The sequence below is a fragment of the Myripristis murdjan genome, chromosome 1 (genome assembly GCF_902150065.1).
Source record: "Myripristis murdjan chromosome 1, fMyrMur1.1, whole genome shotgun sequence".
Classification (NCBI taxonomy): domain Eukaryota; kingdom Metazoa; phylum Chordata; class Actinopteri; order Holocentriformes; family Holocentridae; genus Myripristis; species Myripristis murdjan.
This window is the reverse complement of record NC_043980.1, coordinates 29,192,391-29,218,620: the sequence shown is the minus strand read 5'-3', so window position 1 is coordinate 29,218,620 and position 26,230 is coordinate 29,192,391. Positions and strand designations below refer to the sequence as shown.

At 40.0% G+C, this 26,230-nt stretch overlaps 1 protein-coding gene across 2 annotated transcripts; it reads left to right on the top strand.

Annotated features, from left to right (window-relative positions):
* Nucleotides 1–2,635: 2,635 nt before the first annotated feature.
* Nucleotides 2,636–21,341, top strand: slc25a10b (solute carrier family 25 member 10b). Of its 2 annotated transcripts, XR_003928838.1 has the most exons (12): nucleotides 2,636–2,827; nucleotides 8,024–8,143; nucleotides 9,566–9,680; nucleotides 9,806–9,854; nucleotides 10,357–10,398; nucleotides 10,499–10,542; nucleotides 10,651–10,721; nucleotides 11,851–11,943; nucleotides 12,755–12,832; nucleotides 12,961–13,017; nucleotides 17,705–18,061; nucleotides 19,612–21,341. XR_003928838.1 is itself a non-coding variant. In XM_030061996.1 (11 exons), exons 1-11 carry the CDS (start codon nucleotides 2,738–2,740, stop codon nucleotides 17,804–17,806), a joined length of 861 nt encoding a protein of 286 aa, XP_029917856.1. In that variant the 5' UTR covers nucleotides 2,636–2,737; the 3' UTR covers nucleotides 17,807–18,645. The 2 variants fall into 2 exon arrangements, 1 of the variants encoding a protein (XP_029917856.1); XM_030061996.1 differs by lacking the exon at nucleotides 19,612–21,341 and having other exon boundaries at nucleotides 17,705–18,645.
* Nucleotides 21,342–26,230: the final 4,889 nt, after the last annotated feature.

Genomic DNA, 26,230 nt, shown 5'->3' with positions numbered 1-26,230 from the left:
ATGTTGTCCCTAAAATACAGCAAATAATGTAAATCTTTTCATATCTTTTTCATCGTTATATGTTGTCTGTGATTGTTCCTTGGAATAAGATCTTAACTGGCAAACTCAAAAATGAATGCATATTGTCATGATTGTTGTTGTTGGTTGGCCTACTCAGTTGTGTCGTTCTGGATTTCAGGTTGGGCCATTCATATGAGAGTGTGGGGTATGAAGGCAGATGATGATGCAGCATTTGGTCAGTGGAGCAAACTGTGTGTTCATGTGTAGCGTCCGCTGCACATTAAGAAATAGTTTGCCTCACTGGGCCTAATATTGCTTAGTAACCTTGCACATTACTGTACACTTGCTATGATGCAGACAGGTGGCGCTGTTGGGGCTGGTGCATACCTGAGTGATAAAATTGGGTGCTGTAGAGAATCTGCACAGCGTGCCTGCAGTGGGCCGCTCAGGGTCAGAGTCCACGGCCACATTTTTTTGTCCCAGTCCCGCCCTGGTGCTACTGTACCCATCTGCTGTTCTTTGGACTGTGGCCAAAATGCTTGTGCCTTTGCTGTAACTAAAAGCTCACTTTGCATTTTTACAGGGGAGCCTAACAGTTTTACTGTTTGCTGGTGTGTGTGTGTGTCACTGAAAAAACAATCTTCCAAATCCAATTTCTCTGTTATTATATTACTAAAACACCACAGAGAGAGTATCCAGAGAGTGTGCGCACTGTGGCTGATCGTGCACTTGCTGAAGCTGGACATTGTTATTTTAGTACCTGCAACATTTCGAGAGCCCTGTCGCTTCAGGGTGCAGCGTCTGAAGACATTTGTTGGCTCACAGAGCTAACCTTTCCTGGCACACGCCCAGCAGCGCATAGCAGTGGGCTGTGAAACAATGCAGGAAGCTGTTTTGTTGCATGGTGAAAATTAAACATACAGTGAAACTCTTTGCCACTAGGCCAAATTTTATAGCCTGTCTGTCTGTTTTGCGGTTCATAACACAGGTTTAATTGTTTAAAAGCGGTCCCGACTTAGTGAAATTGCCACTGCATGTTGCCGTGTAGTGACGCCTGCTTTGATCGTTGTGAAACCTTGTTTACAAAGTAGGCGTGTATTTCACATGTGGCTCTTCAAACCGCTTTATCACGGAAAAGCTTCAAGATTACTTCCAGACACCGAGGTTCAGAAGCTTCTGTCTGCTTGGGAATGTTGACTTTCTTCCCCTTAAAGAGACAGGGGTCGCTTTGGCCGTTGCGCACAGCTGCACTGGAGGTGCGTGTCACTTTAAAACAGCAGGAGAGTTTGACATAATGAGCATGTGGATGGCGACAATACCCGGCAGCGAGAGAACGGTGCAGGAGGAAAGTCGCAAAACGAAACAGAGCTTTTATACTGCCGTTCACAAACACACGCACACCCACTTGCGCGACCTTCGGGTGTAGCCTACCGCAGCGGCGCGCGGGTAGGCAGCTCCGCCATGGACGGTGGCAATTGGCTGCGCTGCGCCCCTCCGCACGCTGCCTGCTCTGCGGTGTGGGAGGACAACACTGCGGAGCCTTCACGCACCGGAGGCCTGTCCGCGTGCACACGATGCGGTGCGCGTTGCTGCCGGAGCCCAAAGTCCTCCGGTCCGTGGCGGGGTCAGGCCGCGGAATGTTTGAAGATTAACGAGGCCACCCGTGTCCTCTGGAGCACAAGCTACCGGTGACTGGGCCAGCTTGAACGAGGGGCGCTCGTTCAAGCCCCCGGTGCCCAGAGCTGAATTTTGTCCATGATGTTTTTGCATGATTCTTAAATAAATCTGACCGCATGTTAACCAACAAGCGAGTGAGCTTTATCAAATTATCAATTACTTTACAACGTGAACAACAATAAAAACAAACATAAAACAGTCCAACCTGCTGGACCCTGGGGCCTTCTGGGTGTCACCTTTGTAATAATAATGATAAGAGGGAGAAGAGGAAGAAATAGTTCTGTGTGCCTTTTAAGAAACCCGGGGTCACGGTGCAGTTGGAGATAAATAAAGAGATAAGTAAAACACATCTAAGCATGATAAAAGCTACACAAGGCAGATACACCAAGATGACGGCTGGCATTGCCTCTAGAAAGCAGTGCAAAACAGAACTAAAGTCGAAAAACAACTGTCTGCAGGGCTGCTGGAGCCCTGCTGTACGTCTCCTCTGCGTCTCCTTTGCCTACACAGTTCAGTAGTGATCCTGTTGACAGATAAAAAGATAAATCACACACGTAGGCCAAATAATAATAAGGCAAGAGTCAGATGGTATGTAACTTGTACCAGACATGTTTAGGGCGCGTTTTATTACAATTTCATGCAATTGTATTTTGTGTTTGTGTTTGTGTGTGTGTGTGTGTGTGTGTGTGTGTGTGTGTGTGTGTGTGTGTGAGAGAGAGAGAGAGAGAGAGAGGCTCTGTTTGTGTAAAAAACAAAAGTAATTAAGGATTAGGTTGTGACACCTTACTTGTTACTTTTATTGTTTTTAGTAAAAATATATTGTTGTTTCTTGATACAACTTCAGATGAAAAAAAAAGCAGCTTTGTCTTTAATCAAGCTCAGCTCGCTGTGTCCCTCCCCCAAGTGGTGCCCTACTCTCTGCGCGTGATCAGCCTACAGCGAGGGGCGGCGTTGTTTCCAGACTAAAGCAGAGGCTGCGTGCAGGCAGGCAGGAAGTTACCGCTATCGCTGAATGGGACGAGAAGAGCACGGTGTCGGGGATAGACAGAGATAACCAGACATGACGGAGAAACGGATGTCGCGGTGGTACTTCGGGGGGCTGGCGTCGTGCGGGGCCGCCTGCTGCACGCATCCCCTGGACCTGCTCAAGGTGAGGGCTGATGGAGGCTCGGATGCGCAGTTTAATGTGATCTTCGACTTCCAGAGGTTGCAGGCCTGAGGACGAGGCTGCCAGCTGTTTCCCGATCAGAGGAGCCACATGAGAGGCTGCGCCGCAGTAACTCTGAGCCTCACTGTAGCAGGCGATGTGTAACATTTCCAAAGGCGCTCTGGTGTGTTTGTGGTGCTCTGTAGTGAGTGGATGTACGGTGATCTGTGGCTCTAATGGGTATCATTGTATGTCTATGGGGACTAGCACTTTTTCACCGGCCAAAGCTGGCAGGATGTAGGGCATAAGCACTCTGAGCCTGCTTCTCCTACATGCCACGCTGTGCAAGTGAGCAGTGTGCAGGTGGCACAGTGAAGTTATTCTGGCCCGGAACAACGTATCAGTTTTAAAGAGAAATAGCAAACTGAAAGCAGTATTTTGTGAAATGGGAGGGTAATGTAGAGTAGATGCCGGATTATTTTTGATACCACGTGAAAAAGTGCACTGACCCAGTGTAGCCACAGTGTTGCAGGTCTTGTTTTTGAGTTTTACAACCATACGTAAAAATAGTAACCTCATAATGGCACTGACCAAGGAAAGGGTCTTCCATCCCTTCTCTCACTGTTGTCACATGGCAGAAGTGGTGTGTGTGTGTGTGTGTGTGTGTGTGTGTGTGTGTGTGTGTGTGTGTGTGTGTACATGTATGCCGAGTAATTACCAGTAACAGACCCCCAGGCTGATCCTGCAGGATGACTATGCTAACACTGAATGTCCCTCAGCAGGTAATTATTACACTGCATGTAAGTGCATGTTTCATTCTGACAGAGAAGTGAACAAAAAGTGTGAGAACTTTCACTGTAACTTGATCTGTGGTTGCTGCTGATGGAGTGAAGCCTTGGATCATGAACCTGGTGAACTCACTGTGATCTAAAATGTTGAAAAAGCTTTCATGCTGTAGCATGACTTCTGTTATAACTATCTTGGCTATGAATGTGGTAGTCAAACACCTGAGAAATTGCATGTTCAAATTTTCACTCATTCACACACCCATGCAAGTCAATATTTGAATAAGTGTAGATAGACATTGCAAAGCTGTAATATATTATTTACTCAAATGAATTAATTTTTTTCTTGGATATGTTTTTGAGCACATGCTTATCTAATATGTGGATGCACCCTCTAAGGTGCCGTCCTCTGCATTACAAGTAATGAATATGTACAATTGAGGTGAATGCAATAAAACAATCATTATTGTTATTGCAATATATTTTCCATCAATATGAATATGAAAAATGTTTAATAAAATTTCAATAAATTTCAACATAACTATCTTCTGTGCTGGATGCACAAACTGCCAATCATATGGCAAGAACAGAGAAAGATGCAGTTGCATGTCCAGTTACAAGTGAGGAGACATACCCAGCAAACATAAACTGCAAGCTGCATTGGTTTGGTTTGCTGAAGGATGTTAGAATAATGAGCCTCAGAGGCCCAAAGCAGCTTTGTAATGTGACGTAGTTATTATCTGATATATATCAAGATAATTAGTGATACCGACCGATATGACATATTTTATTGTGGTAGCATTTTTAGACATATCGCCCAGCACTACTTTAAAAACTTCACCTGTCCATACAAAAGTGCTAAGGTGGCACAGAGTTTTTGTAACTATGAAGAACACAGTCCATGCGTTGGCTTTGCCACTACAAGTAGAAAACTAGCAAGCTACTTCCTGTTTTGTGAATGAACCGAGAACCAGCCTTGATTTGATTGCTTTGCTTAACCTCAAGCATACTGCCTCGTGTTCACACTGTCTCCCTCATGCAGAGATCTTAAAGGCCTTTTAGCAAGAGAACAAGACTCTTTATGCTGTGTTTGCAGAGTGTGTAGCTACCTGTAATGACAGAAAGAGCCTGCAAATCTGGATGAAACTGTGAAGCTTTCCAGTTCTGTCACTGAATCAGCCGCCAGTCAGCTGCTGCAAGGACTGATGTGTTGTCCTGTTGAGCCCCCGCCCCCACCCCCACCCCACTGCAGCTGCTGCTCAGGCACCTTCACAACTAAATGTAACAATATGAGTAGCATTAATTCTGGAGGATGAGCCATTATGGCAACTAAGTGGCGCCATGATCCTGAAGTTAATGAGAAACGATAATGTGGTCAAAGTGTAGCTACTATTCCATGATATAATCCTTTACCAGGACAGAGGATTATAAAGCAATGAACGTATAAATTCAGCTTTTAAATTCTCTTTCAGACCCCGTAGAACATTTTTTAAAAAATTGGTCAGTAATGCCATCTACCCTTGTGTAATTTGAGGATGTTCTCATGGTAATAAAATTTGAATACTGTCCAACCTTATGGCACTGATTTTGTCTGCCCTTATCAGGGGTTATTGAATTGACAGCAGGGATTGATTGAGTTTTTCCTCCATGTTTTACATCATCGTATGACTACAGTTACGGTGGGTGTCCTACAGTTGCCTACTGTGAAGCCGCTGGCTGTGCATTGAGAGGCCATGGACTGGGGTAGTTCAAAGTTCGGTTTACTTAAAGTTTGAGCACAGCACAATGCTCACTGCTCGCCACATGAGACCACGTATTTCTCATCTCCAAGACAAAAATGTCTCAGTGGCCAAAATGAATGCAAAGTCTTTATTATGCTAAAATTTAAGTGTAACTTCAGAGCCTTGGGTAGCCTATACAGTACATATCCCATTTCCCATAAGCACTGCACATTGTTAAAAGCATTGCGTACAAATGAACAAAAGTACCAACTAATCAAACACATAAACACAGAGCCCAACTGTAACTGAGATACCTCCATGCACATAATGAAGACACTGCACAAGCTTTTAGACTCAAAAGATCTCATTCACTTTCTGTTCTTTCAAAATAAAATTACTTTACAACTTTTTTCACCCAGAGAGGATTGGAAATGCTAATCATAACTCAAAGTCTGTCAGGGAGGATATTGTGCTCTCTTGAAAGACAAACTGAGTTTTTAGAAAAGTTATGAGCAAGTTACGGTTTGATGAGACTCAACACTTACACTGTTCCCATAAAATCTAACTGCAGAGCATCTAAATATAGAGTAACTGCAGTGCAATTTAGTCCAGAGAATATATGATTATGCTTGTTAGGCACGGAATTCTGGTTTGACCGAGGAACACTTAAGTTTTATAGATTTCCTCGGCTGAACTGAGTTGACCCAGGTGCTTATTGTTGTCTTTATCTTATCTTGTTGTTAAACTAGATCCATCTGACCTTATAACAAGACCGGCTTTCATTCAGGGCCTACAAATGGGGTGTGTGTGGGTGTGTGCATGTGTGTGTGTGGATGTGTGTTATGTGTGCCAGTGTTGCGCAAGAGAGGATTTCACCAGCTAACAAGGTAGTACTTTTCTTACCAGATGTCCAGTGCCTGGTTGCACAAAAGTCATCAGTCAGGTTTTATACCTTAAGCTCTTTTTAAAGATTAACCTGAAGCTAAAATGAGTGTCACAGAGTATCTCACAACACAGGGGAGGCCCTTTGATAAATCCTCAGTTAAAGAAAAACCCTTAAGTAAGCATTATTGTTGCTGGGGGGCTGCAGAAAGCACTTCAAGGGCATTTTCTCTCCTTATAGGAACAGTGTGTAGGGTATTAAAGTATGTCCTGTTATTTCTTTAGGTAATTGCACTACTTTTACATTGCTACTATTCACAAATAAAAATAAAAATGGCTGTCAAAAAAGTTTGGCGTGTGGGGGGCTTGGGGCCATCTAGCTAGATGTTCTCATCTCTTTCTTGGTGACAACAGTGACACATAAGTATGTCTGATGTGGTTTGGTGTTAGAGAAATGTACACTTTGATGAAATTATGGAGGAAGTAGACTGGAAGTTGTGTGATTAATGGATGTTGAAAGATAAACCTCTGTCAGTTGTGCATTATGCACTGAGGCATTACCATGGTGAAGAGGGACTAACTGCATTTCAACTGAAGTACTAAATTCAGGCCCTAAACTATGGAGATCATATTAGAGGCTTAGTAAAAATCCCTGGCCTTAACCCTTTGAAACCTGGATAGATGTCAGATTTCTTGTTTTAGTACTTGTGAAAGGCATTTGAGTGCCCTGCATTCAGATGCCTTTCAAAGTATTTAACCCTCTGAAACCTGATCAAATTGGCTTGATTTCTTTCAAAAACAGGAAAGGTGGAAAAAGGTGTTTTTTTTTTAATTACTAATTGTCAGGACTTATGTTTTATATATATATATATAAATTTCAGGTAATTTCCTTGATGGTGTTATTTTTTTTTACATTTATTTTTTCTAATTTTTGGATCATTTTCTTGTAACTTTTTACTAATTTCTCGCTAAAGTTTGGATCGTTTCTTATTAAGCTGTCCATTGCTGTTTTCCCAATGTTTTTTGAAAGAAATCAAATGAATCTGCTCAGTTTGCCAATGGTGCAGGAACTATTTGGCTAGATGAGGCAAACCAGACATTAAAGGGCAGGGCTGTAATTGCAGCAAACTCACATTTGCAGCAGTGGCTTTGGAGAGTTATTCCAATGACAGCTTTAAATAATCAAACGACTGTTTGTGACCATATAGCCAACAACACTACAACAAAACAACAATAACAACAACAACAACAACAACAAAAAATGCTCCGTGTCTAGACCTGCAGGAGCAACCCTGGGGTGAGGGTGGGGTGATAAAACAGAATGATAGCTGTAAAAATAGACTAAATGATTGGAAAAGCACATTTGAAACTGAGCCTGGTTGTAGAGCTAGAATTCCTCTGACAAGAAAAGGGGACTAGCAGGTTCCTTGTTAACCTTAGGCTGTGTGTTTATGTGTGTGTGTGTGTGTGTGTGTGTGTGTGTGTGTGTGTGTGTGTGTGTGAGAGAGAGAGAGAGAGAGAGAGAGAGAGAGAGAGAGGACGTGTGTCCGTCAGAGCCACTGCTTACGCATTGTAGCTGACAGTTGTTTACAAGATATGTGTTATCATGCGTTTTCTGCCAGCAGTGCTGCTAGTGTTTTAACCTTTAGCTTTTCAAATAAAAGCCAGGCCTAGATGTGTAGAAGTTGCCTTTTACCCAAAAGGTTGCTGCATCAACTCTATGTGTAGATTCCCACTGTGTGTAGGCTTCTAGTTTACTCCAGTGCTGTGTCCAGTGTGTCAGTGATCTGGTAACAACTGTGTCATTTCAGGTGCACCTGCAGACACAACAAGAGGTGAAGATGAGGATGGTGGGGATGGCTGTCCATGTGGTGAAGAATGACGGACTGCTGGCTCTTTATAATGGCCTCTCTGCCTCCCTTTGTAGACAGGTGTGTATGTGTGTTTGCATCTCCACATGTTTCCATGTGCGTGTGTGTTTTTGTCAGTATAAAATATAAAACAGGTTCACCTGACTGTGCCTCCCTTTCACTCCGGCTGTGCTATTACTGTTCTTTACTTATCCTGTCTCTCCTGTAAACACTAGCCAGCGGATGGCTGCCTGCAGTCTGTGTCTCCTGTCTCTGTGTCTATAATTATGAATGAAACAGGGTGTGTGTGTGTGTGTGTGTGTGTGTGTGTGTGTGTGTGTGTTTCTCTCTTCTCTCGCAGTCTTACATATGAAGCACATGCTCCACTTTTAATGTCTGTATATTCCCATTAACACTGACTTTCCAGTGCCTCGCTTTCTTCCTTGTACACACAGCTACCAAAAATTTGTTTAGTTCCTCACTTAAATGGAAGTTTGATCTGAGCATGTGCCCCTGACCAGACCAGGTATACCAGTTTGTGTGTTTTAAAGAGCAGGCAGAGTAGCAGCTCACATTAGAACAAGTTTGTGAGTAACTTCTTTGTTGCAGGTAAACTCTGATCAGATCTAGAAAAGATCAAACTGGCTCTGCTTGGCTGGCTGTGAAACATGTTGCAACCAATCCTTTCAGCCTCCTAACATGCAGCTGTGATGTCATTTGACTGAGCTTCTTACTCTCATCTGACTCCAATTTTGTATAGTAGGCAGCAGAAATGTGTCAGGCCAAGGTCACTGAGACTGATGTTGTCTGTGATATTCCCCAATCTCTTTAATAAATGGGAAAAACAGAGAGGTTGCAGGGTGTCGGTCACTTGCAAGAATATAGTTTATACCTGACTGGTGTTAGGTGTGTGACAGTGTAAACACTACAGGAGATTGAACATGACTAGTGGATGAGAGAGGGGTTGACTCGGATCAGAGGGTGGACCGCTCCGTTTGAAGTGTGACAGTAAAGACAGACTTGGAGTAGTGAAAACTCCCAAAACTGTTTGAACTCCTGGATTGTGCAACCAGAGACTCCTCCTAGTGTTTGAACGAAGCAACAGCGTGACACTGTGCTGAGGATTCAGCCCATGATTCATTCTTTTTTTTTTACCATCCTCTTCCTTTACTATTTTTTTCCAAGTGCACTATCTTTCTTTCCTCTGTTCTTCTTCTATTTTCATTTTGCTTATAGTCTGTACAGACTATAAGCTTATGGTCTTGAAGATCTATGATGGTATAACCTGATGTTTTCTATGGCACTCATTAGAATGGTGACATATCCCTCTGTTAAACCTTGAGCTGGGCCTTTATTTAAATGTTCACCTTGAATTATGGCTCAAGGGGCAGTAATTCATTTAAATGTGTCCTCTAAGCCTCCCATTCTCATTTCCACCTGCAAAAATGTCTGCCCTCTCTTTCCAGCCATAACCCACTTTGTATTTTCCTCCCCTCCCCTCAGATGTCCTATTCCTTAACCAGATTTGCCATCTATGAGACAGTGAGGGACATGCTGGGCAGCACAAGCCAGGGCCCCATGCCCTTCTACCAGAAGGTCCTGCTGGGAGCCTTTGGAGGTGGGAACATGTATCCTCTATCTGTTTCGCTCTCCCTCTCTGTCTTTCTCTCACACACACACATACACAGAATTAACTGCACAGGTATACCATTGTACACATATTTTTTTTGTCTTTGCCAATAGGTTTTACTGGTGGTTTTGTTGGCACGCCGGCAGATATGGTTAATGTCAGGTAAGGCAATATTAAAATTCTTTTTAATACACACAGTTAAAATGATGTGTTAGCGGTTCTTGTTTATTTCTAACAGTCTGTCATTAGTTTTGTACCAAAGCTCTAGAGAGAACATAGGCAAAAGGCCCTTACAAGCGATGAAGTGGTGACCATCTGAGATTAGAATTGACTAGTGCAGGCTCAATTTGATTTGACACCAACTTCTGTGAGTCACACAGCTGAGAGAGTAGCTGGGTTCAAGACCAAGGCCAGCCAGTACTACTTTTTATTTTTGAAAGTTGCACTGAATATCAAACAGTTGTCAAGGAATGGCTGTTAAATATATTATAATATTCCTCTAATCAGTGTAGCTGACAAAAATGTCGTTGTTGCACTATTTTTTATTACTGAATTGAGTGACTTAATTGACTTTAACCTGAGCAAGTGTTTGTTGTTTTGTTTTCTTGTTTAAAACCCAGGGTCTTTTGTTTATTGCATTTTAAAGCTTGTCTGTCCTTTCCAGGATGCAGAACGATGTGAAACTACCACCAGAGCTGAGGAGAAAGTGAGTGCTGTAACCTGCTGGAAACCGCTCATTTTGACAAGGAATTCTAAAACTCTGTGATATGACAACTGTTTAATGTGTGTGCTCTTGTTTCCTCTAGCTACAAACATGCCATTGATGGGCTTATCAGGGTCTTCAGAGAAGGTAACACATGAGCAGGCTACGCACTGTGACTGCATGTAGAGTACACGTTACAGACTGTGTGTTGTGCAGCCGCATGTCTGACCCGCTCACCTTTGTCCTGTTGCATAGAGGGAGTGAGGAAACTCTTCTCAGGAGCCACCATGGCCTCCAGCAGAGGAGCGCTGGTCACTGTGGGACAGGCAAGTCACGCTCTACAGATCCTTGCGTTCACTGAACTTTATCATCATGTAACCTTTGCATTTACTGGTTTTGCAGACACACGCTTTGCGATTTAAAAGTAATTCAAAACTGCTTGCAGATTTTCATGACACCTGAGGCTTTCTTAGCACAGTAAAGAGCAATGTTTTTCCCTTTCCTACGACACTTAATTGTTTCATTTAATTTCATTCCTGCCAACAGACATCCACATGATGAATTCATGGCTGAATTCCTTTCTTAGATGAATAGCATGGTTGATCAGTGTCCCATGTAAACATTGCATAATGGATTAGAGCATGATAGCCTTGGCTTTCCTCTTTCAAAGTTAGAAGCATATCCAAATGAAATTGGTTCTAGTCTGCTGGTCTAACCTCAGTGAAACTCTAGCATTGGTGTAACTTCAGATTCACTGAGTCCACATAATTCATTGCAATATTGGCAACTGATTATATGCTATAAGTATTCAAGTTTTGCATAAATGATATTAAAGTTTAGAGCAATCACTACAAGTGCTATGAAACTTGCTGTAATTCATTTCTTAAAGGATGCATCCCACAGCATGTCATTTCACCACTCTGTCTTGATTCCACACCTATAATGCAAGTGCTATACAGCCTTTAGTTTTATCTGATTGACTATAATAATCATCAGGCCTTTTATCAGATGCCCAGTTGAACAGAGTGGATAGGGAAAATGACAGCATCAATATATAGACGCGTTCATGGCATTGGCCCATACCCTCTGAAAAATGATAATAATTTTAAATGCACTTGTTAATGGCAGCATAACTACAATGAAATGCAAATGTAATTAAACCTAAGAGCTAACCCAGTGTTAATGCAGAACTTCTGCACATGTAATCACCAATCACAACAACAACAATCTTATCCCAGTCCAGTTAAACCTGGAAGATTTTCTGAATTTCATTACACTCCCAGGTTACATTGCTTTTGTAACAGGCAAACCTATATTGATCATCAATAATTGGCATTCTGGACAGGGTGTTGGAATTTAAATGGCAGCTTTTGATACTATAGATGGTAAATTTTTCCATTAACCGTGAAAATCCTGAAAATTTCCTCCCCCTTCTCCCTCTTATTCCACTTTCAGTTGGCGTGTTACGACCAAGCCAAGCAGGTGGTGTTGGCAACAGGCGTGATGGGAGACAGCATATTCACACATTTCCTTTCCAGCTTCATTGCTGTGAGTATCAGGTTGTCTCATTGGGCCTGATTCACACTGCGCAAAGCTATGGGGTCTTTTTTTGGGCTGAGGTCGGTACCTGTGCATTGTTCTATTGAGGTTAGGACTATTCAATGTGGGCTCTGTTTCCACGCAGATTTGTACAGCATCTTTGTGTCCTTGTACCTCCTGCCGTTTTAGTGGGAAAATGGACCTTGAACTTTTCTGCTTTTCATTTCTGTGTTTTTTGACTCCTCTTTCAAATAAAGTTTGAATCAGTACAATGTACTGTACTGAATCTGAAATGGTTTAGGATGTTCTGCACTTTTGCTTTCAAGACGTTTTACACCAAAACACGAGTTTCTTAATGAGGGCTGCACTGTTCTTGATTTACTGACAAGCTACATCTTTTGCACACTATTTATATCTAGGTCTGCATCACATACCAGTATATACCATGCCATACCATTCCTATGTGGTGGGATTAGATGATGGCGCCAATAATTATTTATGAAATCAATTTTGATATCAATTTGTAAACATATCATTAGACAATAATTACAGACAAAGAGGCTGCTGATTCTGTGTCTCCCAAAAAGAGAACTGAAAACTAGATACATTCAAATTCATATCAGGTTAATGGGGGTTGTTCTCCATAGCAGGGAGATGATGTTGTTCCTATCGTAGAAGCTAGAATTGTCGGGGTGGTGACCCGTGGTTTGTATCTATAACTTGTTGCATGAATTGCATCCACAACTCCCTCTCTCTTTTGCACACACACACACACTCTTTGACACACGCTAACATACACGTTACCTTTGTGAATCTGTAGGGAGGCTGTGCTACGTTCTTGTGTCAACCTCTGGATGTGATGAAGACCAGGCTGATGAACTCAAAGGGAGAGTACACAGTGAGTGAATTACCTCATCCTTTTTCACCTCTTTCCTTTTCTCCTTCTTTTTTCTCATCTTTTCATCCCTCTCTGTCTCTACTTTCCCATCTTCTGTCCATTCTGACCCTGTATGTGTGTGTCTCCAGGGTGTGATGCATTGCCTACGAGAAACTGCCAAGCTGGGTCCTCTGGCATTTTACAAGGTTAGAGCCTATTTACATTCTCACAACCATTTGTGGTTATTTATGGTCTTGTATGTGGCTTTCAACCAAAATGTCTTCATCACAGTACTTGAATTTTTTATATTTTATATATTGTTTTTGATTATTAGTGCATTTCAGTGATTTGACTCAATGTCAATGCAGCCGTTTGGCTCTAATATGCTTGATACTGCACTACCAAAGTCTGCTTGATAACTAAGAGCTGTTCTCTGGCTTTAGAAGTCAGATATGAGGCCACTGACGTATGTAATCTTTTAATCATGGCTCAAAGACATTCAACATCTGTCAGTGTTATCTTATCATATCTTTAAGTGTGAAGGCTGTGGGAGATTTTATTGGACTATTAGTAACCCACAGAAGACAATCCACAAATATGTACAATGATCCACAATTATTTCACCATCCACAAACTTTGTTGTGTAAAGTCATATCCACAAAAAATAGAGAGGAATTTTCAAATACACATAACTTACTGTGTAAACTAATATTTTAACATATTTATTTTATTTATATTATATTTATTTATTTTAACATAAAGAGGTTAAGGGTCTTACAAATGTAAATAGCGTCACCAGAGCAAAGCCATATTTACGCATTTGTGGTTCCATTTGTACACGTGAAACAGTGGTTTGCACGTTTGTGGTGAGAGTGTAATCCATGGTGAGTGTGCTGTGCTGGCTTATAGTGTTATCTGATGTTTGTAATGTTAGTGTTAGCTGTGGTAGTACCCTTTCATGCGTTGCTATGTGTGCCTTACTCTGAGAGCCTTACTCTGAGAGCCTGACAAGAGAAGTGAGAGGTCTGTGAACTGACTGTCTGCTGCAATGTTAAGACCTATCAAGCCGCCAAGCCACCATCACCATTGCACTGAACAAGCACCCACTGCTGGCTATTGTTCCCTCCCAGCTACAGGCAGATTTTATGCTCACATTACTTAATAAGCTTCTCATTTACGTCTTACTTTTACAAGTTTGCAGAAGACACTGCTTGTTTGTTAGCAATATGGCATTGTCTGCTGCAACTGCAGCCACTTTGCTGAAATAAAACTTTATAACAACTCAGAAAATTGCCACTTGCTGAGTTACACATCAAGTCTTTGTTTTCTGACACCTTCCTTAAGGAGAAATGTGTTACTAATTAAACATACTCAACTGTGCAGTATCATTACTAGTACACTGGTGCACTTTGCTCTAAACATGTCATATAAGACAACAGAGTTTGCACATAGTTTTGTTTTTTCAGTCAGGTAGGACATTAGGACATGATCTGTCTGTCTACCACTGTGATCTGTCTGTCTACCACTGCTTTGTGTTGTTATTGCTTTACTGTTATGTTTAGTCACATGTCGTTACTGTTGATGTCTGCCTTGTGATGTGCAATGTTGCCCTCTTTGTTACGCACAGTCATTGAAGACAAATCTCCCTACAGGGACCAATAAATCAAATCTCAATCTCTAGGACAGCAGTAGATCATTAGAGTAGGTTCAAGTTGTTGACACCATGGTTATAATTTTTCTAATAGGAGAGGAAGGTGTAGCTCTGTGTTGGCTATCTGTAACATTCCTCTAAACAACTGGCTGATGCTTCACTGTACTGTCATACAAACAGCAAGGACTATATTATCTGCACTGATGTTAGCTGTACAGTTTCAATTAGCAAGCCAAGTAAGCACATCAGCAAATGTGTAAATATGACTTTACATGCATTGGTTGTGGTGAAGCAATTTACAAATAAAACCTGTAAAATTTTTATGTGAAATTAAAATACATGTTTGCACAGTTAAGTCATGCGTATTTGCACATTGTTCCATATTTTTGTGGATATGACTTTACACAACACAAATGAAAAAAATACATGTTTGTGGATATTGAAATATTTGTCAGTCATGGATCATTTGTGTTCTGTTGGTTACAACTAATACAGTCCAATAAAAACTTATATAGAAGGGTCTTAACAACTATTTATATTAATCTAAATATCGTATATCCTCTTTCATGATTTTGATCTTTCATCAGTAATTTTTTGGCCTTAGATATGGCTTTGAGCCTTTTTAGCAATACTGACAATGTCCTACATTTAGTTAACAAGCGAGTAAACCATTAAAATGAGAAAATATCTCTTTCAAATGGCTGGTCAGTGAACATTTTTGTACTAAAAACTCTGCAATTACATCAAATTTCAGAATGGTGTACTATCTCTAAATGTGCACTATGCGAAACTGAGGGTCCGTTTGAAGTGAGGACCATTTCAAATTATTATTATTAACCTTTATTTAGCCAGGTAAATCCCATTGAGATTAAAAATCTCATTTTCAAGAGAAACCTGGCCAAGATGGTCAGCAGCAAAAACACAAAGTTACAGACAGAGACACGACAGAAAGAATTAAAATCACAAGAGAAAATCACTACAAAACAAACAAACATTACAACAACACAACAGTACAATACAAGCAAGTCAAAAGATGAATAAGACAGAGCTTTCGGGGAGACCAATATAAACACTGATGTGCTAAAAACAACAACATTCAATGGATCTCAATTCACGATCTCTCATTACTCATTTAAAAACATTCATTGACACGAAGTCCTTTAGTTTCAGTTCACTCTGCAACAAATTCCATGTCGAGGGAGCAGAGTAACTGAAAGCCCTCTTCCCAATTTCAGTCCAGACATTTGGGACACAGAGCAGAAAGAATTCCTGTGAACGCAGAGAGTACAGTCCGGTGTTTTTCTGTGCAATGAGATCACATAGATAGGGCAGAAGCAGCTCAAGAATAGTCTTATAAATAAAAATGCACCAATATGTGAACCTACGTGTCACCAGAGCTGGCCAACCTACCCGAGCGTATAATTCACAGTGGTGAGTAAGAGCTTTACAATTTGTAATGAATCTTAAGGATGCATGGTACACTGTGTCAACCATATGAAGACACTTACTAGAGGCATGCATATATAAAACATAACCATAATCCAACACAGGTAAGAAGGTGGCAGCAACAAGACGCTTTTTTGCATCAAAAGAGAAACACATCCTGTTACGAAAATAGAAACCTAATTTCAGCCTTAGTTTCCTGACCAGGTACTGAACATGTGATTTAAAACTAAGAGAGTCATCAAGTAAGATACCCAGGTATTTGTAAGACTCGACAATCTCAATCTCTTTTCCATTACCTGTAGTTACCACAGGTACATTGGCGCTTCACTTAGAGTTGGTAAACAACATGAGCTTGGTTTTATCAGCATTCAGAACAAGTTTCAGCTCGCACAACGTATTTTGCAGAACAGAAAAGGCATTTTGCAAGTGATGAACTGCATGTGCAAGAGTTGCTGCACAGGAATAGATGACAGTGTCATCAGCATAAAGATGCAAGGTAGCATTGGATACATTTTGACCCAGATTATTTACTTAAATCGTAAACAAGAGAAGTCCCAAGACAGACCCTTCTGGCACACCTTTAAGAACAGAAATAGTTTTATAGTTTAGACCGTCAAATCTGATGCACTGAGTTCGATTAGAGAGATAATTTGAAAACCAAGCAACTGCATCTTCTGAGAGTCCGGATTGCAGCAGTCTAAGTTTTAAAACATCATGGTCGACTGTGTCGAAAGCTTTGGACAAATCAATGAAGAGACCTGCACAATGTTGTCTCCTATCAAGAGCAACAGAAATATCATTTACCACTTTCATTGCAGCAGTGATTGTGCTATGTCTCTTTCTAAAGCCTGATTGATGTGTTGATAAAATCTCATTGGTGTATAAAAACTTTTGGCCAATACTGACAAATTAGATATTGGTCTGTAGTTATTCAAGGTGCTTGGGTCTCCCCCTTTCAACAAGGGGAGAACAAAAGCAGATTTCCAGATCATTGGAATTTCGTTTGTCTCCACTGTTAAATTAAAAAGATGTGTAAGTGGCTCAACAACAAAATCAGCTGCAAGTTTTAAGAAATAAGGATCAATCAAATCAGGTCCCGCACATTTTGTATGATCCAGCTGTGATAAAGCCTTGTGAACTTCCTGCACAGAGAAGGGCACGAAATTAAAAACCTGACCAGAATACAGTGGCACATCAGCGCTGGAATTCACAGATGCAGAGCAAGCAGAGTCAAACAGGTAGCCAGAAGACACAAAATGCTCATTAAAACAATTCAAAATATCCATTTTGTCATGTATGGCAACAGAATCTTTCATGACAACAGAGGGTACCGCAGAAGTGTTGCTGACAGAGATTTTTTATTGCTTTCCAAAATCTCCTTGGGTCGTTTAAGTTTTTTGTGGTGACAGATAGAAAATATTCTGATTTGGCCTTCCTAATTATAGAGGAACATTTATTTCTTAATTGTCTATAGGCGGTCCAATCAGTAACAGAGCCTGTTGTCCTCACCTTAGCCCACATTATGTTCCGAGCATGAACAAGTTCTGCTAAATCAGAGGAGTACCACGGGTTATCACGCCCCTTAACTAAATTAACTGACTAAAACCTCGGAGCAAGTGTTTAATTATTAGTGAGACAGGCAGGCGATAAGAACCTACTAAACTCAGCCCTAAGATTCTTCCCCCCTCAGTTCACTTGCTCCTCAGTGATTTTGTACTGCACATCTTTAAGTCCACAGATCTATCTGAACAACAAGCTCACTACAAATCGTAACCAGAGGTCAAATATTTTTGCAGGGTCTCGTCCCAGCAGGGATTCGGTTGATTCCTCACACAGTGCTCACGTTCATCTTCCTGGAACAGCTCAAGAAGAACTTTGGCATCCTCATCATCTCCTGAGCATGCTCTGTGACCTGCCACCCTTTAACCCTTCAGCATCCGCCACCCCACCTGCCAACAAGTCACTGGCTGGCACTGCCATTTGCAACTCTTGATTATTGCTTAGTCACAAGGAAAGAAGGGAGGAAAGGAAGTAAAGTAAATTTGTACGGGCATTTGTATGTTCCCCTTCTCTTTTTGCTGTACCTCTGTCTCATTTGTTTTGGAAACTGGAAGCTTAAGAATCATGGACATTCACAGCAGCCGCACCTTCTGGTAAGAGTGAACAGCAATGCTCCTTCATCCCTTCATCAGCAATGTCATCAATTTGATAATGTCACTAACACATACTGAGACTGAATTTAATGGCACATTATGTAATTTTATGCTGCTAGATGATAGTAATAATAATAGTAATAATAATAATTATTATAAGCTTTATTTATATAGTAATTTTTTTTAACAAAGTTACAAAGTGCTTAATGGAAAAAATAAAAACAACTAAAAACAAAAGAAAAAAGAAACAGATCATAAAACAGAGGAGGATGAAATTAAGTTACACAAATATAGAAACTGACAGAAGTAGCTTAATAAAACACAGCAACATATCAAACATTCATAAAAGCTTTCCGTTAAAAGAATGTTTTGAGAGGAGATTTAAAACACACTAAATATGTTGTCTGTCATATCCCCTGTCATCACTAGCCGAAACCTAGGAATAACCAGCAGAGCCCCATCCACCAATCTAAGTGAACACCCAGGCACACAGGTGTTTAATAAGTACTTGATGTAATTTGAAAAAAAAAAAGGCCATTTCATTTTTTAAAAGTGATAAGTAGAATTTAAATTCAATACCGAATTTAACAGGCAGCCAGTTTAAGTTGGAGCCAGTGAAGGGAGTTCTGACTGATGCTGACATAAAGTGCATTGCAGTAGTTGAGGCAGGAAAAAATAAATCAGTAGACAGGAATGATCTAATTTTGGAGATTTTTTTTTTTTAAAAATTGAAAAAAGCATGACTGGACAACATTTTTAACTTGAGTGTCAAAACAGATCTGCACCAAAATAAATCCAAGGTTTCTAGCAGATTGCTTAATGTTTTTAGTCAGGGAACCAAGCTTACTATAAAGCAGGCTGGTCAAATTGGGACAACGACTATAACTTCAGACTTATTGTCACTGAATTTTAAAAAGTTGGGACAGCCAACATTTAACGTCACTGAGACAGGCAAACAGATTATAGCACCCTGTCTCCCAAATATTAAATTATCATGCAGCTAAACTACATTCAAGGGAAATATATTTTGCGTTTCCATAACCATAAGTGGTTTTTATGCCTAAACCTAACCTTACCCTAACCTTAACCAAGTGTTTGTTTGTTTTTTAATATACTTAAACGTAAACTTGACCTAACCTTAACCAAGTGTGTTTTAAACCTTAACCTTTCTTTAACCTTAACCAAGTGGTATTGTTGGCTAAAGGTAACAAAACTGGTGAAGATTTTTCCCAACATGATATACAAGATATGTTGATTAGAAGCATGTTTGTGATATGTCAGAAACAAACATATTCCGTGGCAAAAATGTTTCCCTTGAAATGTAATTGAGAATGCAGTTTAGCTGTAAGGCAACAAGATATGTTGATTACAAGTGTATTTGTGATAAGTCAGAAACAAACAATCCACAACAAAATATCTTTCTTTCTAAATATAATTAAGAATACAGTTTAGTATCATGGGAATGTAATTTTTAGGAGATAGGGTGGGATTATCAAGACTGCTGGGGTTGTTGGTTTGAAAACGGACATATAACTGTGTGCCATCTGCAGAAAAGTGGTGGGAGATACCATGGTTCTGAATGATCTAGATGAGAGGAAGCTGGACCAAGGATAGAGCCTTGCAGAACACCACAGCTGAAACGGGCAACAGAGGAACAGGCATTCCCTATGACCACAGACAAGGTTTTATAAGAGAGGTACGAATGTAGTATATGTAGAGCACTAAAACATTGTAAAACACACAGACACAATAGATAGCTGCTGTACACAGGCTCAGTGACAAGCTTCATTTACCATGGAAGCAGTATTTTTATACCACAACGTAACTCATGTTAGCACATAAAATTAGAAATGTTTAAAAGAGCAGCATGATATATCAAGTCAAGCACCAAGACACAAAATATTAAGTTGCCAAATTTAAGGAGCCTAAATCTCTTCACATATCAAACATGTCATCAAACATGCATGTTACACACTTTCTTTATATGTGCTTCAGTGTTCTCTCAGGGCTGCCTCACACTGCCTTCTCTCTCCCCTATCTGTGGTGTCTGCTGTTGTCTGCTCTGCCTCCCACTGTTTGCAGTGTCTTCTGCACTTTCTCCTTAGTAATAATAACAGTAGAGTAAATAACATAGAAATATGAATAATAATACTTTGGGCTACGTTTCAGTAGTTTTTTTTTTCTTGATTCCTCTTTGTTTCATTCCAAACCTCTTTCATCATTTAATTCTTGAACCTAGAGGACAAAGCCTGTTCCTCTAGTGTTTTCAAGACAAGGAGGGAGAGGTTGGGGGAATGGTGAGGCAGTGACAAAATCAGAGATGGTCTAAACAATCTAAATATCTCTGTATAGGCTTTGATCAAAATCCTGCTGAAGATAAATTTCTCATCTCATCTCTCAGTGACATTCTGGTTCAGTGTCTGTCCATTAGGAATACTGTATGAACCCTTGCACCGACAGATAATTGCTTGTACAATGAAAAAGCATTTCTAACTAATTTTACCATTCTATCTAGATGAATATATGCCAGTCTCCATGGCTCAGGATGCTAATCTGTTTTAAAAGGCACTTTATTAAAACCCTGGATTCACACAAATACACATTGCTGCATAGAAATCCATAATGCGCACATGCTCAATGCACAAATGTATTATGTTGCAAACTATTTACATTCTGAAAGAATCCACAGCCGTGTTAATGACATGTAATTCCAGCAGAGGGGATTCAAACTTTTTGTCGTGATTCTAGTGTGTTGTTTTCTGAGGACAGAGATTTAATCTTGATTCAGCCTTGTGATAGAGGAATAACAAATCGCTACCTCTGTGCCATGCCTGATCTGTTTATGGAGTCCTGTCAAGTCATCTTGCCTTATAGTGTGTGCCCCCAGGGGGCAGTATGTGACATCATACCTCTAACTGGATCTGATTGATTAGTAATAGATTCCTCTCCCATAGCCTCCTATTCACATAGCCTTTTACCCTGTACCTTTTACCCAGATTAAATGAGAAGAGAGGATAGGATCAATCAGCAAGACTGAATGTGAATGAGATAGCCACGAGCTCTCATTCCACTTGAGAATGACTGTGTGTGTGCATGTGTTTGTCTGTTTGAACATGCGTGCATGCTCTTCATTTCAAGAGTAGCTCAATTATGAGAGACTGTGAATTTGTATTTTGTAAATCATTAACTAATAATTGTGGAATTAAAATACTAATGAAATATGTCTCACTTTTTGTGTATATTTATATGTTTTGTGTATACATACACCTGCTGCACTCGTATATGCAACAGTTGCCCCCAACAGTGTTTCTCAACATTTTTGACTCACAGCCACCAAAGATTAAATGATGCATAGTCATGACTTTTACACAACAAATCAGTTCTCTTGATTTTACAACAAAAGGGTGTTTATCAAAGTATTAAATACATTATAAATAAATGCACTGAAGTATTATTAATAATTTGTGTGTTTTATTATTTGTATTAATTTATCTATTATTCTACTTATTCTAGGATGTCCTGATTCCCAGGTTGAATCACTGACCTATAGAGGGATATATTTGGTCACCTTCTGGTCACTCCACTAAAAGGAATAATTAGGTTATAGTTAAATGGTTAAAAGAAAAGGGAAAGTGAAAAAGCAAATTTGAAATGTGAAATGATCATTTGAAAACTGAAATTGACGCTGAAAAAGTGAAATTTAAAATGCAAAACAATTGAAAATGCTCAAATTGAAGGCTTAAATTGTAAAGATGAAATTGAAAATGGCAAAGGGAATAAGACAGGGCAAACATCAATTATGAAACTCAAGTAGGAAATTAAAAAGCTTAAATGGAAAAAAAAAAGTCATTTGGCATTCTAAATTTTATGTTTCATGTTCAAACTGTATGTAAATGAGGAGGAGTGGCCCAATAGTTTACTTTGGATACAACTTATACAAAATGTACATACTTTTAAAATTTATAAGGCACAGATTTTAATATTTCATATTTCTTTCCATTTTCTCATAATTTGAGCAAAATTGCATAATTGAGCAACTGTAGCCGAACTGACCCATTGTCCCCTCAGGGATCAATAAAGTATTTTTAACCCTGAAAGGCAGGGAGGGTGTGTGGGGCGCAGAGGCGCTTTATGGACAGCAGGGGGAGCATGACTGCTAAAGAGCAGCCTGTTGCTGCAATACATCAACATGTCTGCTGTAAAGGACAGGCCGGGAAAAGCTTCTCAGAATGTTGATATTTGGCCAATAATCCCTGCCAGGTGGGCAGGAGAGGAGTGGGAATCAACCTTAGGCTTCAATGAACTGAATTACTTCGCAGCAGAAAATAATTCATTGTCAGAAGGAACTGAAAAAACTTACCTTTGTTACCTTTGTTAACGTACCTTTGTTAAACTTACCTTTGTTGCGCTCCAGATCAGCTGCTTCACTTTTGAATAATGAACATTTTTAATTTTAGTCACCTAATTAGGTTAAAAGATATTGTAACATCCAGGTGATGTATTACTGTTCCTTTTGATAATATTTATTCATAGTGGCTATAATGTCAATAATATGGTATTGTTTTGGGCTATTTATTTCAATTAACTCTTTCACTTGAATCTGTATAAAAGTATGAAATAAATATTTTCCCAACATAAACAAGCTCTCTAGCATTCATTCAATTTTGTTGTTTTTTTTCTTTCACAAAGATATCTGTGCATATACAATGAAGTTGCACTAGAACTACAACGGGCAAAAACATGGATTAAAAGTCATGCCTATCTGCCACATCATCAGTCATGGCAAACACTGTTTTCAGAGACCTTGTGCGCTTTGAGAATCAAGAGGCGAGCTTGAAAAGAGACAAGTCTGAATTTCTTCAAACATATACCTCATCTGCTGTGGATATTCAGTGTTCCTGGCATACAGAAGGCCAAACATCTCACGCATTTGGTGAGACAGTGGCATCTTCATCTTGGCAACAGCTGCACCTGAGAGTGCTCTCTCCTCAGGGTCACTGAGGAGAGGTAACAGATGTGTGACTGTGTGCAAAGGAAAACTAAAAGACAAAATGCAAGCTGTACTGATTCCAACTTTTTTAGTACATCATACATGCAGGCACTAGATGACCTTTGTGTTTTGAACTTCTTCCGCCCCCTACTGGTCAAGGCCTGCTGTGCATTAATGTCTGATGTCAGGTCCCTATGAATCAAGCATCACCGTTTGACCCCACCAGAGCAAGGACACACAGTATAGAGTGTGTCCAGCCAGTCCTTCACACTAACCCACACACATAACTTCAGCACCAAGCTAAGGTCAGATAACCCATGTACTTATTTAGCAGAATTACAGCGTGCAGGAATGCCCTGTGTGGCATGACACGAGTTAAGTGGTGATATTCAGCGCTGCTGATGAATGAGTGCACTGTGACTCTGTTCCTCTGCCCAGATGGAAGTTTCTGCCTATTGCTTTATTAATGTCATCCATCACATGCAATATGAAACTGTTTAATGACCGTGACCATTCACCTCTATTACCAGGTGTTTCTGGATGGGAGGTAAGGGCGGCCTTGGTTATCCTCATATCTTTCTATGCACTTAGCACATTTTTGCCAGTTTTCAAGAGTGTTATTTATGAAAGGCGATGGCATCTTCTGTTGCATGCGCAGAGATGAGAAAGTCTTATGCATGAAGCAATTCTTATTTCATGGAATGACAATGGAATAATGTGGGGGTTGGACATTTCAGTAACAAAGAGGCAGTTTTGTGTAATGACAGAGAAAAAAACTTACATCCTGGATTTGAGTGATGCAGTAAGATGTTCTTTTAAAGGAAATCCTGAATAGAATTTAACACAATACTCATAAGAAAGAATGTTAAAAGCAAATTGGATAGCTTTCTGCCTAATATCCATCACCCTTTTGCTGAAAATCAAGTAAAGACGCAGTAGAATGTAGCTGATAGGCTGTGGTCAGACATCACATTTAGACTTTCTCCTGAGGGATAATCTCAGTCACACCAGACCAAGCAATAAGGAACCATCGTTATTTTTCTAACATCCGCCATCCTGGCATCCTCTGAGTGTCTCATTCTCATATGTGACATGCATGGAGAAATGTAGAGTGGCGCATCAGACAGAGTATATAAAAGCACTTCAGGTGACTTCCATTTACAATCCTCTTTATATATACAATACTATATAAAAGTCAGACTGCATATATACAATATCCTGACAGTGATGAGACTTGGAACAAACGAATGAATAAACTGATGAATGAATGACTCTTTGAAAAGAAACTGAGCACCCAAGCATGGAGCCGGTGCAAAGCAGTTCAGCACATAGTACAGTGACACAGATACATGTGCTTCTTATCCAAAATAACATCCAGTTCTGCTTGTGTCATGTTGTACTGAGCGTCTTCTTGAAAGTGTAGGATGTGTGGGACATTACATCACATCAGCCTTCACTTTTCATCTCTCTAACAAGAAAGAGTGCAAATAAAGAGGCTTTAACAAATGATTGATTGGCTTCCTTGACAAGTGGTTGGGCTCCTGTTTCTATAGACCTTATCATTCAGTGGCTTCCCACGTAAACACTCCATTCGCGTCATTGACAGAGAAAGAAGAGCCAAGCGATTGACAGGGAGTCAAATGCATTATTGCCTCAAGGTTCTGACAGGCATGTTGGTGAGTTTGTGTGTGCGCTTGCGTGAATGACAGAGATGGAGAGAGAGGTTGTGAATTTGTAGTGGGTACAAGGCTTCAGCAAAGGTTGTGAGAGACTCCACAGGAATGTCATTTTAAAGTTACAGTTTTTTTTTTTTTTTCCCAATTGCTTTTTCCAGTATAGTGAAACTGGGATCCACTTTGTCGTCATCTTCACCTCCAAACCACAGCAGAAGTTTTCTTTTGCAAATGTGTTCATACCTTTTCATTGGATTCACACATTTTTCAGGCTCTTTTGCACAACACTTCTCACATGTGTCATTTACATGGCCCTGACTCCATTGACTTCACTGTGGTAGTCAAAAGCAAAACATCTGCTCACAGCTGATAGAAATGAGCTGCATCACTGTGAAATCACTAGTGCACCTGCATCACTACCCTTTCCACAAATCACCATTCACCAATCAATCAGGATGCACCTACAAAAAAGGGGCCTATAAATTGTATTTTTTTTTCTCAACTCCTTTGAGTTTTTCTGTGTAATACTGTATGTGACTTACCGTATTTCAGTTTTTGCCATCAACACAGTACAATTTCACTTCAAAGTCTCTCTGAGTTTGGATGCAGTTCTTTACTGTAAGTTCACATTTGAATGTGCAGCTCACAGGAGAACCTTGTTCAAACTGATGTCTGTATTTTGTATTCTGCTGTCAGCTGTGTTACAGTACAGTAGAGCTGATTGAAGGAATCTACTCATTTGGGCAGAAGTTGAGTTGTTTGAGGGAAATATTGGCTTTTGCTACTTGCTTTACAATATGTAACTATGTAAATTGTCAAAAAATATGACTGCAATACACACAGGAAAAAAGTAAGGTTGAACCCGGTCAGACTGAAAAGGGTATGTTGCATTTTTGTGTTGAGTATGAAGTGAGTGAGTGGCTGGGTTAGTTGTATTGGGCGGTGACAAAATGTGCTTTTGCTGCATGTTTGAAATGTTTTGTCATGGTAAGAGTCTGTTACAAACAAAATGTGTTATTTTGTGAAGACTGCCTCTCATTAGGCCTCACTGATTCTTGGGAATTTGGAAAAAACAGGTTTTAATTTAGGAAAAAAAAAAAAAAAGTGAGTTAAATTACAAAATCTTAAGGTATATTGTTATAGGCCAAGGTCTTGGCTGTTCAGCAATGTACCGGTGCAACCTCCTTATTTTGCATTTTTTTTTTTTTTTTTTCATAAAATAGGCGTTTTTCCAGTTATTGGGCTACTTTGTTTTTGTCAACACTGTCACCATAATGTTTTTTTTTTAATTTGAAAAACATATTTTTGTATTAAAAGAGACTAATACTTTAATAATTCAACAGCACCGAAGAAACATATTGTAAGCATATTCATTTAAAACCAATATAACTGCCTCTGACGGTGGTGACAGTCGCCTCATTACAACATAGAATTCCAAAATTTATACCTCTCAAGTCAATGGCTTCTTGCTTAACAACTTTATTTAACTATTTGGTACAAAAAATA